A 14864-nucleotide genomic window follows, 5' to 3' on the forward strand; every position below is an offset into this window, starting at 1 on the left:
AATGGCCTCAGCGAATAGAACAGACTAGTAGAAGGCTACCCATGTCAGCAAAATTAACTATATGGAACACACTGCATGTTTCAAAGATGTTAAATTTCCATTTTAGAAATGTTTTGCCTGGAAACTTAACAGGAACTTGAGCGACAGATTAGAATATAACATCATAAACCACCTATACTTCACCAAAACAAACAAGTAGATAAAGATAAAACATGGCTAAGTGAAACCTGGATTTATACCTAGGTAGCTGGGAGAATCTGACATTTTACTTGCCAGCACATAATAGGTAATCAATAACTAAGTTGAATAAATTGAGGGGAGAGGGGAGCATGTCTCAGTGACTCTTGGCATTGATTGCCTTCCCTACAGATACTATAAAATCCACTCCTGAATTTGAGCAGGGCTTTAAAAACATGATTTTAGTAAAAGCAGGCATATCTTCACGATCACAATCGGGACAAGTTATTTTAAAAATGGCGGGGAGTTGGGGGGGGAGGTGGCGGCAAAGTTCCCTGAATTTCTAAAGGGGAAATGGTGGTTTCTTTGCTGCAGGAGTGCAGACGGCTTCGTGATTCCTGAGTGTGAAGTGTTTAACTCCGCTTCCTCCCCACGTTCCTGTTTTGAGACGGGCTGTGTAAGTTTGGGGAGATGTGTGAAGGGGGAGGCGGTTTCAGTCCCTTTGCACTGCGGGAGACGCTAATGAGGAAGTCGGACTGTAAAGACTGAATAGGGAAAGGAAATTCAACTTAACAACTAGTAGTCGTGACTGTTAAAAAAAAAACGGGGATAAAAAGTAGGAAAAATTAGGGGGTGGGGGGTTACTAGTAAAGGGAAACCAGACGAGGAAGCAAGGAGAGTGTGCTACGCAGTTTCTCCTGCTCTCCCTCTCCCACTCCCTCTGGAAGCTAGAAAAAGTTTGTATGCACAGCATATGGGGTGGTAGAGAGGGCTCATGATTTGCAGACCCACGAGGAAAAGCGCTCACTTCGCTCTTCGCCATTCCCGCCGCCGTGTCTCCCGCCTCTCTGGATGGTGGAGGGCAGTTCACGAGACCCGGGGAAGCGGTAGCCCAGACGGATTCTCTTGGATCCTGCAGGGCTCAAGTGGCACGCAGCTCTCTGTCTCTCTCCCTCTCTCTGTCTCCTGCAGAGCCCCCTCTCCTTCCTTCATCCTCCTTCCAGTAAGGAAAAAGGAAAGATCAAAACTCTAAACCGGCTTTACCCCTCCCCCTCTTCCTGGGGGAGCTAAAGCTGAAAGTACCATTCCGTGATTTACTGGAGAGAGATGAGGGTGGAGGCAGCAAAGAACTCCACTCCGAGTGCCAAAACGAAGTAAGTTCGCTGACAAAACGCACGCAGCTTGCAGCGCCTCTGCCGGGTGCACAAACCTTGCCGAGACCAAGTGGGCTTGGTTAGCCTGGAGTGGGCACCGGGTCAGGGACCCACTTCGATTCCATGAGCTCCAGCTGCGGAAAGAAGAAACAGCTGCCCGAAGTTCCTGCCGGGAAGGGGTGGTCGGAGATGGAGGAAAATTAGTAAAGTGGGCCTTTTTTTTTTTTTTTTTTTTTTCCTTCTTCACTTCGCTGCCTCGTGAATGTCTGTCGGGGAGGTTGGCAATTCCTCGGAGAGGACCGAGAGAGAAAAAGAGAACCCTGGAGAAGTGAAGAAAGTGATTGGGATGCCAGTTCATTGCATGCAGTTTATCTGCCTGAGTAAGAGCAAAGCATGGAGTTTCAGCTTCCCAGTACTTTCCAGGTGAGAGGACTGCTGGACTGACTGTTGACCCCTCAGCGGTTGGTGCCCGCGCCCTGAGGAACCTCTTTCTTAACGTCAAGGGCAAAAAGTTCTGGCCATGAAAAGTTCCTGCCCTAGGTGATTGTCAGTTCCTTACTTTTTTTTTTTTTTTTCTCCTGAAAACTTTTGGGAGAGGCATTAAACTTTCGGTGTGGAAGCTACTTTGGGGAGCACAGAAGAGGAGAAAGTGAAATTTGATGGAGAAAAACGACTCCTTGTTTTCCCCACGTCCCAGCTCATAAGCCGTCACTTGTAGAAATATCAAAATTGCTGGACGTGTTGACAGCTGAGAGGAGTGCAGGACTTCTTTCTAGGTGGGGAGACCCTCCACCGCCTGTTGGATCTGCGTGCATGTGTGCGCCAGCGGCGGTCCGAGGTGCGTTGTTCTGCCCTGGAGTCTCAGCTGAGACCCGAGTGAATGGCCTCCAGGGGTTTTGCGGGGCCTCCACCTCAGCGGCCACCGCCACCTCCTCCACAGGCCTGGGTCTGGCCAGGAAAGATGCTAGCCATGGGGGCTCTGGCAGGTTTCTGGGTCCTCGGCCTCCTCACATATGGTTACCTGTCCTGGGGCCAGGGCTTGGAGGAAGAAGAAGACGGGCTTTTGCGAGCTCAAACTGGAGAGAGACCAGAGCCCAGCGTAACTGCCAGCTCCCAGCCCCATCTCATTTTCATCCTAGCGGATGATCAGGGATTTAGAGATGTGGGTTACCACGGATCAGAGATAAAGACTCCCACTCTTGACAAGCTTGCAGCCGAAGGAGTTAAACTGGAGAACTACTATGTCCAGCCTATTTGCACACCGTCTAGGAGTCAGTTTATTACTGGAAAGTAAGTAATGCTTTATATATTTATTCCTTGGAAATATCTTAAGCATTTAATTAAGACAAGTAGCAGAAAATACGGGGAACTAAATGAATGAATGAGTGAATGAGTGGATGGATAAAATGTATTTAGTTCCTGTGGTTATTAAAATGAATGTCCTGTTAATGATCTTGAAAGGCTTGTCACTAGTTTAATCTCATTTTCCTTACTCTGAGTCTGCTATGAAGTGCCTTCAGGGTTTTAAAATAAAATAAGAACTTAGACACTCCTGCCTACCAACCAGAGATCTTCAGAAGTGTTTTCCTTTTCTAAATCTGTTTTGGCTTTTGAGCATGCTCAGATTTTGTTTCAGATATCACAGTGGAATTCAGACACTATCATTGATAAGAAAAACAGACCAAGTTTTTTTTCTGGACTCTTGGTTTATTCTGAAATCTAGGGCTTAATAATCAAAGCCACAAGTCATCACAGAAAAAAAGAGGGGCCAAAGAAATATATGGAATGCAGTGTAAAATCTGACCAGTGTACTCGTGATTCTGTTTGGTTCTTTGATAATTTTCTCTTACAGCATCACTAAGGATGACAATATGTAATTACCAAGGCAGTTCTCAAAATGGGAGAAAATGCAGTAGTAAATGCTCAACATGAGTCAAACTTCATGTGAAGTTTCCTGCTCCTCATACACCTGGGAATTTTCTGATTAAGAAAAGTCAGATTATTTGCATACTTAAAGTGTTTTTAATATTAACATTGCTTTGCTAGACAGCTAAATTTTCTACTTAGAGTGTTCACTCATTTCCATATTTTTACTTTCTCCTGTCAATATAGATTACTATACCTGATTTGAACATCCAAATTCAGCCTGTGGAATGGAGATAAATTAGGAGACCCAGTGGTACAGCTACCACTGCACAGAGGTAGAAGAAAAGCCTTAGTGGTTTCAGTGTATGAGTCTTGTGATTTCAGTTCAGGGAACCCTTGCTTCATTGAAGTTGTTCTTGGAATTGGATCCTATAAGAGTAGCCAGTATCCATTGGAAAAATAAAGACTATTTTGTAGGAATCTCTGTCCTGAAGAGGCTTTTGCTTACTACATGATTTCCACTGTCAGAATTTAGCATCATTGCCAGAAAAGAAAAAAGCCAGTCCTTTCCTCTCTTAAGAGAGAGAGAAAAGAAGTCTCACTGTACTTCAAAATCATTTTAAAGGTTACCTGTGGTATCATCAAGTCAAGGACATTTGATATTTATAAAGTTGGCTGGAAAATAAGTCCATCTGGTGGCCTGGAGGTCAAGTTTTTCATGTCTCATCCCAGACACTCTTCTATTTGATTTATGAAATAAATGTGTCATAAAGTTTTCCTCTTCAACTAAATTTATAGAATTTAGATTTATTCAGATAGCTAAGAGTAACTGAAAAATATATAACTAACTTTTATGAATTTATCTTTCACAATAGAGCATGTGTTTAAGGCTTTTCACCAAATAAGAATATCTAATTCCTAAAAGCTATCTTGCAATGATAAAATATCTAGGTGATATCTTTTAATCTTTATATTTACTTCATGGCATGAAGCAGACATGAAGGTGGAAATAAATCCGCATTTTTCTCTGTTGTTAAAAGTTGATTCTTGTTTTTTCAACACAAACATCTCATGAGAAAATTTACTCTCCTATTAAATTTTTCTGTTCAGTGTAACCAGTTGTGTAATTGTCTTATAAACAGAAAGTTCAAATAACTACTGTGATTTGACTTAAATTTCTATTTGAATTAAACAGTTGAAGACATTTGCACTTTCAGTCCTCCTTTTAAAGAAATTGTTGGAACTTTCCTTAAATAAACACGAAGAAAGAAAGAAAGTGGTTATGGAAGCCTAGTTCTGGGCCTCATGTTCATAATGTGAGCCCAGAAAATATGGTCATTTGTCCTCTCCATAGGTATATATCTATGCTTTCTGGACCCTCTAAAGTTAAATAAATAGTGAAATATATAAATGGATTGAATTATATTTAGGTAAAGAATAGGTTATGTGGAATATGATATGATTCAAATATCTTCGCACTTACATTGAAATAGTTTAAGTGATTGAAGCTAGAGCTACTTTTGATACAATTAACAAAACAACGCTTCCTTTATAATTTTGCTGGAGTCAGAATGTAAAAATCTGTTCCCTTATACTGTTCAAATCTATAATAAATCCTAGATTGTTTAATAATTTACATCATATCAGTCTGGCAGTATTGAGTATAAGTCAGCCTGTCAGTAAACATTCATTGTGTACAGATCCCTGCATTGGAACTATGAGGAACAAGTAAGCCAGCCCTAATCTCTGGTCAGTGATTCTTAAATTTTAGGATCACTTAAATTTGAGTGTGCAAAAAAATCAACCAAAAGGCTAGTAGCTATTAGGCCTAGAACTAGCCTTCCAGGCTCAACTAGTGATACAGCTTTAGTGGTCTGGGGTTGAGACCAGAAATTAAGAGTAATCTAACAAGCATGTCAGGTTATTCTAATAATGGTACTAATATAAATTAAGAGTGCTAGTATTAAATGCTAGCATCAATTGAGTAGTTTTTTGTGCTGAGACAATGTATTTTTATCTCATTTAATCTTAATTCTATGAGGTAGTTACTGTTGTACCCATTTTAAATGGGAATGGCCATAGATTCCAAGAGAGGTAGTAATGCAGAGGTTCTATACACTGGACTTTGAGAAACAACAATGTAGGTGTTCAGAGTTAGACGGGTGATACAAAGGTTGATTGGGAAAGTTCCTACTTTTGCTTCATTTCAAAGTAATTTTCTCACCTTTTTAAAGCAGCTTTTCAAATAAAGACATATAGAAATGACAGTTTCTTTTAAAAGAGAATATAGTAAAGATATCAGAAAGAGTATTATAAATTTTGCAAAATTGGACATTTTATGCCAAATTTAGAGTAGGAAAGATTGGCAATCTGAGTTGAATTTCTATCTTTCGCAGTAATTTTGTGTTTTTACTGTTTTGTTATTCATTTTTCTCACCTGAAATACCATGATGATCGTTTTTAATGAATGCAAAGATGACTTAAATAGTACATATTTGTAATAGGATATTTGATAAATTAATTTCCTTTTACGAACAACCCCTGCCTCTCACCAGGGGTAATCATACTACCAATTTCTAATAGGTTACATTAATTTTGCCTGTTTTTGAACTTAATACAAATGGAATTACAGTGAAGGTACTATTTCATGTCTGGCTTCTTTCTCTTAAGATTGTGCTTGTAAAATTTATCTGCGTTGTTGCCTGTAGATGTAACTCGTTTATTCTCATTACGGAATAGTATTCTTTTATATAAATATACTATAATTTATTCATCCATTCTGTTGAATGGCAAATGGATTGTTTCTAGTGTTGGACTATTATTAATAATGCTGGCTGTAAACAAACCTGCATACGTATATATTTTTTGTGAATATAGGTATACACATCTCAACTATCTATAAGAAATTGGACTACTGGGTCACCAGGATATGTATGTCCAGTCTTTGTAGATAATGCTCAACAGTTACTCAGAGTGGTTCTACCACTATTCAGTACACGCTAATTAGCAATGTATGGAGAGTTCTGTTTGCTTCACATTTTTGCCAACATTTGACACTTTTTCATTTCAGTCATTCTGGTTGTTACGTACTGGTATACCAATATGGTTTGATTTGTGTTTCCTTAGTGACTAGAGACATTGAGCATCCTTTTCATGTATCTCATATCCAGTTTTTTGCCTTTTTTTCCATTAGGTGATTGCTTTTCCTTATTGATTTGTGGTAGTTATTTTAATAATCTATTTGTATTGTATTCCAGTTCTGTGGCTTGCTTTTTCACTCTAAGTAATGTTTTCTGGTGAACGGAGTGTTTTAATTTCATTGTAGTCTTATTTATAATCTTTTTCTTTATGTCCTATTTAAGAGATTTTTGACTAAGTCAAGATCATAACAATGGTCCTTATTAAGTTTTATAGTTTTATTTTTATATTTACATCTACACTTCTTATGAAATTAATTTCTAATATGGCATTAGTCAGGGCTCAAGAATATTTTTTCCAAATCCATTTGACCCACACTATTAAAAATATCATACTTTCTCCACCTTACTACAGAGTCATCTTTTTCATGAATCAGATAAATATACTTGTTTGGGTCTGTTTCTGGACTCTGTTCTGTGCTATTAGTCTCTTTGTCCATTTTTGTATTAATCCTACATTCTTTTTACTACTATAGCTTTATAATAAATATTGATATTTGGAATGAAGTCCTTTTACTTGTTCTTCTTACAGATTGCCTTAACTGTTCTTTAGCAGTTCATTCATTTTAACATGAAAGAAGGGAAGGTATGGATATACAGAATCAAAAAGGTTAAAAGATTTGGTTTTGGAGAATATGAAGTAGTTCTCTTCTGAATTATCCTACTTTCTAAGTGAAATAATAAATGAGGTCATTAGATGAGAATGAGGATCTTAAGGTTTAAAGACAGAAAATATTCTAGGAGAGTGAGAAAGTAAATTGAGTAGGGAGATGCTGTGAAAATACTGGGCAGCAATGAGAGCCCTTTCAAGATTTGTGCTCATGAATTTAAATAGAGGCCAGTCGTTGCTTGTTTGTTTTTCTCACACCATATTCAGGTTGTTGTGTGCAAAAGAAGCGCTGTTGAAGAGGTGGATTTAACTAGTTTTGGAGCTTTGCCAAATGAATAGAGTGGGATCGCGTGGATTCTAAACTTGGCAAGGGAAAGGGGAAGACTGTAAGGGGTTTTGTGTTCTTTAAAAAAGTGCCAGGGTGAATGGATTGACTGTCTAGGGTTGAAGTGAGGACTCTACAGTGAACTTGGAAAGCTGAAAAGACAGATAATTGTAGTTGGAGAAATGCATGCTTGGGATCAAAATTTATATTAAGTAGTGCAGTTTTTAGAAGTGTTAGGGGAATGGGTGCTAAGATGAGATAGAGGAAAACATCTTTGGAAGTGAGAAAGACAAGGTATTAGAAGGGCAGGGAGTTGGATGGATCACTTGTGCGGATATTTAAATTATTAAGAATAGTGAGAAAAATCATGTAAAGAGTACAGTGAGCCAGTTGCTGGGATCATCTATGACCGATGGGTGGAAAGGCAGGGCCTAGAGTTGGATAAAGAATTCTAACAAGAAACATAACGAGTCTCTAGTCTGATGCCTGCCTTTTCAAAAAAGTTGAGCCTCAAAAAGAGATAGGAGCCAAAGTGTGTTGAAGTGCCAGTGAGGAACTTGGCAGATACTCATCCCTCCTTCAGACTCTCTGATAATTGAGGTATGAGTAGAAGATCAACTCTAAATTGAAAGGGTAGCTAGCAATCAGTTAGAGCAAGAAGGTGGAAAGAATGTCCAGGAAGTAGATGAGGTCATAGAGGATTTTGCTAATGACAGACTTTCAATAACAGAAGCCTTCTTGGAAAGAGGGACTTAGAAGAATGATTTAATCAGAACAGAGACTGTACAGAGATGCATAGAGACTAAAATCAGAGTGAAAGCAGACATACTGGAAAGACTGCATTTATGGCAAAGACTCAAATAAAATGGGCTGAAAAGCATGAGGGGAGTTTTTCCGGATGATCTGTTAGGAAATGTTGTGTCAAGTTTTAATTATACCTTCTTTCTGAAGATTGATTGAGCTGGGCCTCCTGCCTGTCGGTGGCCCACTGCTGCAGTCACACTGTGTACAATCAGATACACAGTCAGGAGGTCTGGGTATTTGGTCCAGGAAGACAAGATCTGTGTAGGCCTCTTCTATGGACTGCAGTGGGCTATAGAAGCAAAGGAATATGTCTCCCAGGAGTTTACAAAATACTGTTTTTAGATATGAAATTATCAATTAACAATGACCCTGGTTTTGAAAACTCTGAAAAAGTAATTGAATTCTTTTCAGCCACTTTCACGGGAGAAAGAGTCAAGGAAGCAAAAGAGAATAGGGTTTGATTATTCTATTTCATAGGGATGTGGTACATACACACATTCTCCTCTACTTAGATTGTAAACATCAAGGGTTGTGTATACTTCCTTTTCCATCCACTTCTTTTATCCGAGGCCTAAGTTTAAGTAGTGTTCTACATTCCAAGACTACACAATAAATATCAGTTACTAAAGCATTTATTTATTTTATTCATAAATATTTAGTTAATACTTAAACATTTAAGGAAATGTTTATGGTTAGAAGTTTAGAAGAAAGTTTTTTCCATGCCTTAACTTTGGCTTTGGAAAATGAATATAACAAATGTGAGAGGTTGGGCTGGACATGCTATAAAATTTGGCTGTGATGATTATTGTATACCCATAAATGTAATAAAATTCATCAAGTAATTTAAAAAAAATGGAGAGGATAGCTTTAAAACCTCACATATCCATTTCAAAAAGAATGGTACAATAGGCAATACCATTCAACAAATATCTGCCTCTTCTTATTTGACCATATGGATTTTTCTGTCTGTAGATTCATGCTCAAGTAAGCTATTAGCACACCCTGTTGATCAAAGTCCCTTCTTTTAAATGAGTCTTTTTAAAAAGACATCCTTTGAAGTGAATCCTTATTCAGGAAACTCTGTTGAGTTACTTGAATAGGTACCCTGAAAGGTGGAAATTTATCCAGGTACCGGGAGTTCAGATCATTTTGTTTCATCCATTTGACCTCTCTCAGAGATCAAAGAAGGGAGGACCAAAAACCTTTGGAGCCCCAGCTTGTAATAGGAGCTCAGTATGAAAACTATTTATTTGTTTGTTTGCTTTTTAGGACTGCAGGTATGGCATATGGACGTTCCCAGGTTAGGGTTGAATTGGAGCTACAGGTGCCAGCCTACATCACAGCCACAGCAACACTGGGATCTGAGCTGCTTCTGACCTACACTGCAGCTCATGGCAACCCCGGATCCTTCAGCCACTAATTGTGGCCAGGGATCGAATCCTCATCCTCATGGATACTCGTTGGGTTTGTTACCACTGAGCCATGACAGGAACTCCCCAAACTTATTTTATTTCAAAGTTTGGTTTCATTCAGACTTCTTCCTATAGCAATATTATGGAATTAATTTTTGTATTTTCTGTGTTTTACTTTGAAATAATAAGAGTATGTTGCAGTGTTCTTTTCTCATTCTAGATATTAAATATCCACAGGACTGTTATTTCATTGAGACATTCATTGCTCTTTGTGCTTTACTGCAAAAAAGACTTTGTCTCTACTCCTTTACTTCCTCCCTCTTCTAATTCAGCCAGTGCATTTGCCTTTTTCAAACTTGAGTCTCACTATATCACCATCCTCAGCAAACACCGTCCCTAGTTACCACTGACTGCTATAGAAGATGGAAAGAAAGTGATTTTTTACTGAGGACCTCTTGTGTTAGTTGTTTTTGAAATACACTGTCATTTGCTCTTCACATCCACCTTGAAGGTAAAATATTTTTATTATTTTGGAAAACATTTATTAAATATTTAACAAATATCCTCATTTTATGGATAAGTGTTTTAGAGAAATTATATAAGTTGGTGGTGGTCACATGCTTCTAAACAGCAGAACCTGTATGAGAACCTAAACTCCTGTGACTTCAACAAAACCCTTGCTATTTTCATCACCCCATTCCTGCTGCTATTAAATTTGTAACCACCTTACTCTAGCCTTCAAAAAAAAAATTTTAACCTTATCTTTCTCTATCTTCAGATCCTCTTCTCCAGAAAAAAGAATGATTCATTGTTTCTCAAGATGTGCTATACTTGACTTTCTTCCTTCTTTTGCACATACTGTTTCCACTCCTTGGAATTCACTTGGCCCAAGTGCTAGCCACTCATTAAGATTCAGCTAAAATGCCACCTTCCCTGTAGAGGTTTCCATGATTCCTCAGCCAGAAATACTTACCTGATGATGACCTTACATAATTCTTTCTATTACTCTTATTAGGCATGATTTTCCACCTCGTTCAAAGTTATTACTGAATCTCTACCTCTCAAGAGCAGCAGGACTGATTTATTACCTCCATAAATCTCCCAGCAACCAAAACCAGTCCATTTTTATTAACAGACACTAAGAATACATGTGAAGAATGAATGAATGAAAAGATGAATAAACAATTATTCATTTCCCTGTGACAGAGCAGAAATAACATAGAATATATAGTAAGGAAATCTGAATTACAGTACTGATTCAGCAAATTCCTGACTATGACTTTGAATGAATAATCTTTTGGAGACTCTATGTTTTCATCTGTAAAATAGGAATAATGATAATCTCAAAGGTTATAGCATTTAACGGTGATAACGTATGTGAAAATGGTTTGAAAACTTTTAAGTATTAAATGGTTTATAAATAAAAATAATTCTAAATTTAGAGCTGCATCTTTAATAACATACTAACATTAAAAGAACTATTCTCTTTTATTTTTTTAAAGGTTTCATTATTATTATTTTGTTGTTTTGGGGTATTTTTGTTTGTTTGTTTGTCTTTTTAGGGCCACACCCAAGGCATATGGAGGTTTCCAGACTGACAATTAAGTCATCACAGTTTCCTTATCTTTTTTTTCTTTGTATTTTTAGTGCCATACCCACGGCACATGGAAGTTCCCAGGCTAGGGGCTGAATTGGAGCTGTAGCTGCTGGACTAGGCCACAGCCACAGCAACATAGGATCCAGGCCACATCTGCAGCCTACACCACAGCTCACAGCAATGCCGGATCCTTAGCCCACTGAGTGAGGCCAGGGATTGAACCCACATCCTCATGGATGCTAGTCAGGTTCATTAACCACTGAACTACGATGCAAACTCCTGTTTTTTGTTATTTGTTTGTTTGGTTTTGGCTATGACCGCCACAAGCTGAAGTTCTCCAGCCAGGGATCATACTCATGCAGTGACCCTGGCCAGTGATAATGCTGGATTCTTAACCCTGCTGAGCCATCAGGGAACTCCTTCTTGCTCTTTTTTTTTTTTTTTTTTTTTAAGTAGCAAGGGATTTTCTTTCTGTGAGTATAGTCATATCTCATTTTCGAATTCAGTCTTAAGTACAGAAAGTTAAAATTAAATACTGTATGTTTCAATTTTAATATAGTTTATCCTCCAGGATTTTTTTTTGTATATTTTTAATTGAGATGTCCAGGAGGTAATTAAGCATATATATATATATATATATATATGTATGTATTTTTAAGTTTCTCCAGTTGGAGATTGTGTTATTGTTGGTTGTCATACTTGGCATGTTGCTGTTGTCATGCTTGGCAGAATCTATTGGAACCCTGCTAAGCCTGTGGCAAGCAAAAGCAGATGTATATTTAAATAGTGACATTAGGAGTACCACATTAAATGAGAATAACTAGCAATTGGATAATGGAAAGGCTAGTGACTAATTACTTCAAATCCCTTCAATCAACAATTTTAAAACATTTTACTAAATATCATTACTTAATGTCTTACTCAGCTTTGAATGCTAGCTCACACCAGAGACTACAACTCAATAGGTGTGCAATAGAGTTTTGAATTAAGACATTGTTCTAGGTTTCATAGTAATTGAAATTTCATGTGCACTATTATTATCACTATTCCATTAACCTCCTAAATGGTTATATTGCCTGCAGCATTTGAATCCACACTCCACACTAAGACCTGAGAGAAGTCTCTGCAACATTGTCAAAATTATGCCACTTCAGGGAGTTCCTGTCTTGGCTCAGTGGAAACGAATCTGACTAGCTTCCATGAGGATGCAGGTTTGATCCCTGGCCTTCCTCAGTAGGTTTGAGGATCTGGTGTTGCCATGAGCTGTGGCATTGGTCACAGATGCGGCTCGAATCCCATATTGCCTGGAAACTTCCATATGCCCTGGGTGCAGCCTTTAAAAGACCAAAAAAAAAAAAAAAAAAAAAAAAAAAATCATGCCACTCCCTGCTTAAAATCTTTAGAAGCTACCACTACTGTTAACCTAACTCAAGGGTGCCTGATGCACAGTGAAGCCAAACAATACCAAAACATCAGAGTGTGGAGCAGAGAAAGGTTTATTGCAGGGCCCTGCAAGGATGCCAATTATTTATATGACTCCAGACTTCTCAAAGGGTTTCCCCAAAGCAACTTTAAAAGCAGGTGAAGGGAAGGGCATGGTTAGTTGTTGCAAACTTTTGGTGTCAGATCCCTTTGTTCTTGTAACTATCCAGATAGGTCAGGTCAGGTCAGGATGTTCCTGGAAACCTCCAGCAAGACAAATGTTATTCTGTTTTGTAACTTTTTATCCCTATATGAATGGATTCTTAAAGGTCAGAGCCCTGAGAAAAGGCTATCCTGTATATTTCACACTATAGGCAACATTCAGTTTACAAAAGGTGCTGAGCCAGCATGATTAAGCATGGGAAATAAAAAGGAACAGATCTAATTATGGAGTCAGACTTATTCTTCCCTATTTCATTACCTGTAGATTAAAACACAATTCCTAAGCATCCTATATAAGGACCTTCAAAATCTGTCCTCTGACACGATTCTTGTGCAGTCTCTCAGCACTTTCCCATTTATACCCTCTTTGAATTATCACACCCAAGGTACTTATACTTTCCCACAAGGGCTGTGCTCCTTAACCTTCCTATGTTCCTTTCAAAGCACAATGTCCTTTGCTAGTATGTTCTCCTCTGGGAAGATGCCATTACATCCTTCTAGACCCTCTACCTCCTTCATCTTCTTTCTGATCATTTTAAGAACTAACTCCTGAAATTAATGATACTAGGAGATAACAGACATTTTGGCACACTGCTCTTTTCTTTGAGAAACTTTTTTACTACAGTGCCAACTTGAGGAACGTGAACATTTATTTCAGAGTCTTTAAACTATGAACTTGATCTAATTTGCATCTGTTTCCAGATAAATACATGTATATCTTAATTTTATGTAGTGTTGTATGCAGTCGGAGTTAGCCAGGAATTCATTGTCATCATTTGCCTTTAAAAGAAAATTGGGTCATTTGGATTGGTAGTCTGAAATTTCTAATTGGTTCCAACAATAGAATTTTTCAGATTTCTTTTCTGATGTGGCTTTGAATGATTTCAAATGTCAAAATAAAAAAAAATAGAGTTTTTTTGAGGCAAATATTTGTTGTCACTTAATCCTCAGCACAAATCTGTGAGGTAGATAAATAATACTATTTCTCAGTCTTGCAAAGGAGATTTCCAAAATTAAATGCATATCCTTAAAAGTTCCACAGGAGAGAAAACTATGCATTAATTAATTTGTCAAACTCATGTGTAAGCGTTCATGAAGCTTCCCATTAACTGTTTATGGTTCATGAGGTAATAATAATAATAACCCTTGATTTCATTGGGATTCCTTTCTTATTTCCTCAAAATTTATTCATTCAATATTGAGCACCGGTTCTTCACCAGATAGTGTTTTAGGCACTGGGAAATGTATCAGTCAATACAACCTCCCAAAATCCCTGTTCTCGTGACATTTTTTCTAGTGCTAGGAGAACAAATAAAATGCATAGTGTGCTAAAGGGCAATGTGCCCTGTGAAGGAAAACATAGCAGAAAAAGAACAGGAGTTAAAAGGTTAAGGGTTAAGTGTGAGCAGGCAGTATCATGGTGGTCAGAGAAGGATTCACTAAGAAAGAAGGTAAAGGAAGGAGCCTCATGTGTTAATGCTCTGGGCAGACAGAACAGTAACTGCATAACTGCACAGGCCTTGTGACAAGAGCATCCTTGATGTGCTCAGGCTAGGATGGTTCAGAGAGGGAGCAGGGGAGAGTTAAGAGTAGGTGGGGTCAAGGCTTTTAAGGGAGCCAGATCCTGTAGTGCAGTGAAGGCCAAGGCATTCCACTGATTTCCATTCTGAGTGAAATGAGAGCCATTGGAAGGCTTGGAGCAGAGGGGTGACATGACCAAACTTGGGTGTTAACAAAATCGCTTTGGTGGACGTGTTGAAGATAGATCCTATAGTCAAGATTTGTAGGAGGAAGACCTAGTAGAGCGACCATCACAATAGCCTGTGTGAGAAATGATGGAGTGTAGAGAGGGATAAATACTGAGTACATTTCACAGGTAGAGCAGACAGGATTTTTGGATGGACTATAAACAGGCTGGATGGGTTGGAAAGAAAAAGGAATCTAGGACAACTTGAAAGTTATTCATTCTGCTACTAGCAAAAAACAAAAACAAAATGCTTACTCAAGCAGATAAAGTTACTACCAATCACAAATTACAGGCACCTCTTTGACAATTACATTTTACAATTCAAAGCCCA

General features: G+C 38.2%; 1 protein-coding gene and 1 long non-coding RNA gene across 6 annotated transcripts in view; both read left to right on the plus strand.

The window, feature by feature from the left end:
• Positions 1-434: 434 nt before the first annotated feature.
• Positions 435-14864, plus strand: part of LOC146400994 (uncharacterized) — a 172889-nt gene continuing 158459 nt past the window's right edge. For both annotated transcript variants that reach the window (XR_014813140.1, XR_014813141.1), the window contains exon 1: positions 435-634. This is a non-coding gene — a long non-coding RNA (uncharacterized LOC146400994). The remainder of the gene's footprint in view (positions 635-14864) is intronic.
• ARSJ (arylsulfatase family member J) overlaps positions 1262-14864 on the plus strand; it is a 79336-nt gene continuing 65733 nt past the window's right edge. For 2 of the 4 annotated variants that reach the window (XM_084973095.1, XM_021100702.2), the window contains exons 1-2: positions 1262-1331; positions 1609-2621. In XM_084973095.1, the coding sequence (XP_084829221.1) occupies positions 2573-2621 (49 nt within the window). In that variant the 5' untranslated portion in view covers positions 1262-1331; positions 1609-2572. Of the gene's footprint in view, positions 2622-14864 lie in introns of all 4 variants that reach the window. The other 2 variants (XM_084973094.1, XM_084973093.1) reach the window with 1 other exon arrangement.

This window comes from Sus scrofa, chromosome 8, assembly GCF_054392235.1.
Source record: "Sus scrofa isolate SSC_HxYL_T2T_F1_AM1 chromosome 8, Sscrofa_HxYL_maternal_Yorkshire_Landrace_v2.0, whole genome shotgun sequence".
Classification (NCBI taxonomy): Eukaryota; Metazoa; Chordata; class Mammalia; order Artiodactyla; family Suidae; genus Sus; species Sus scrofa.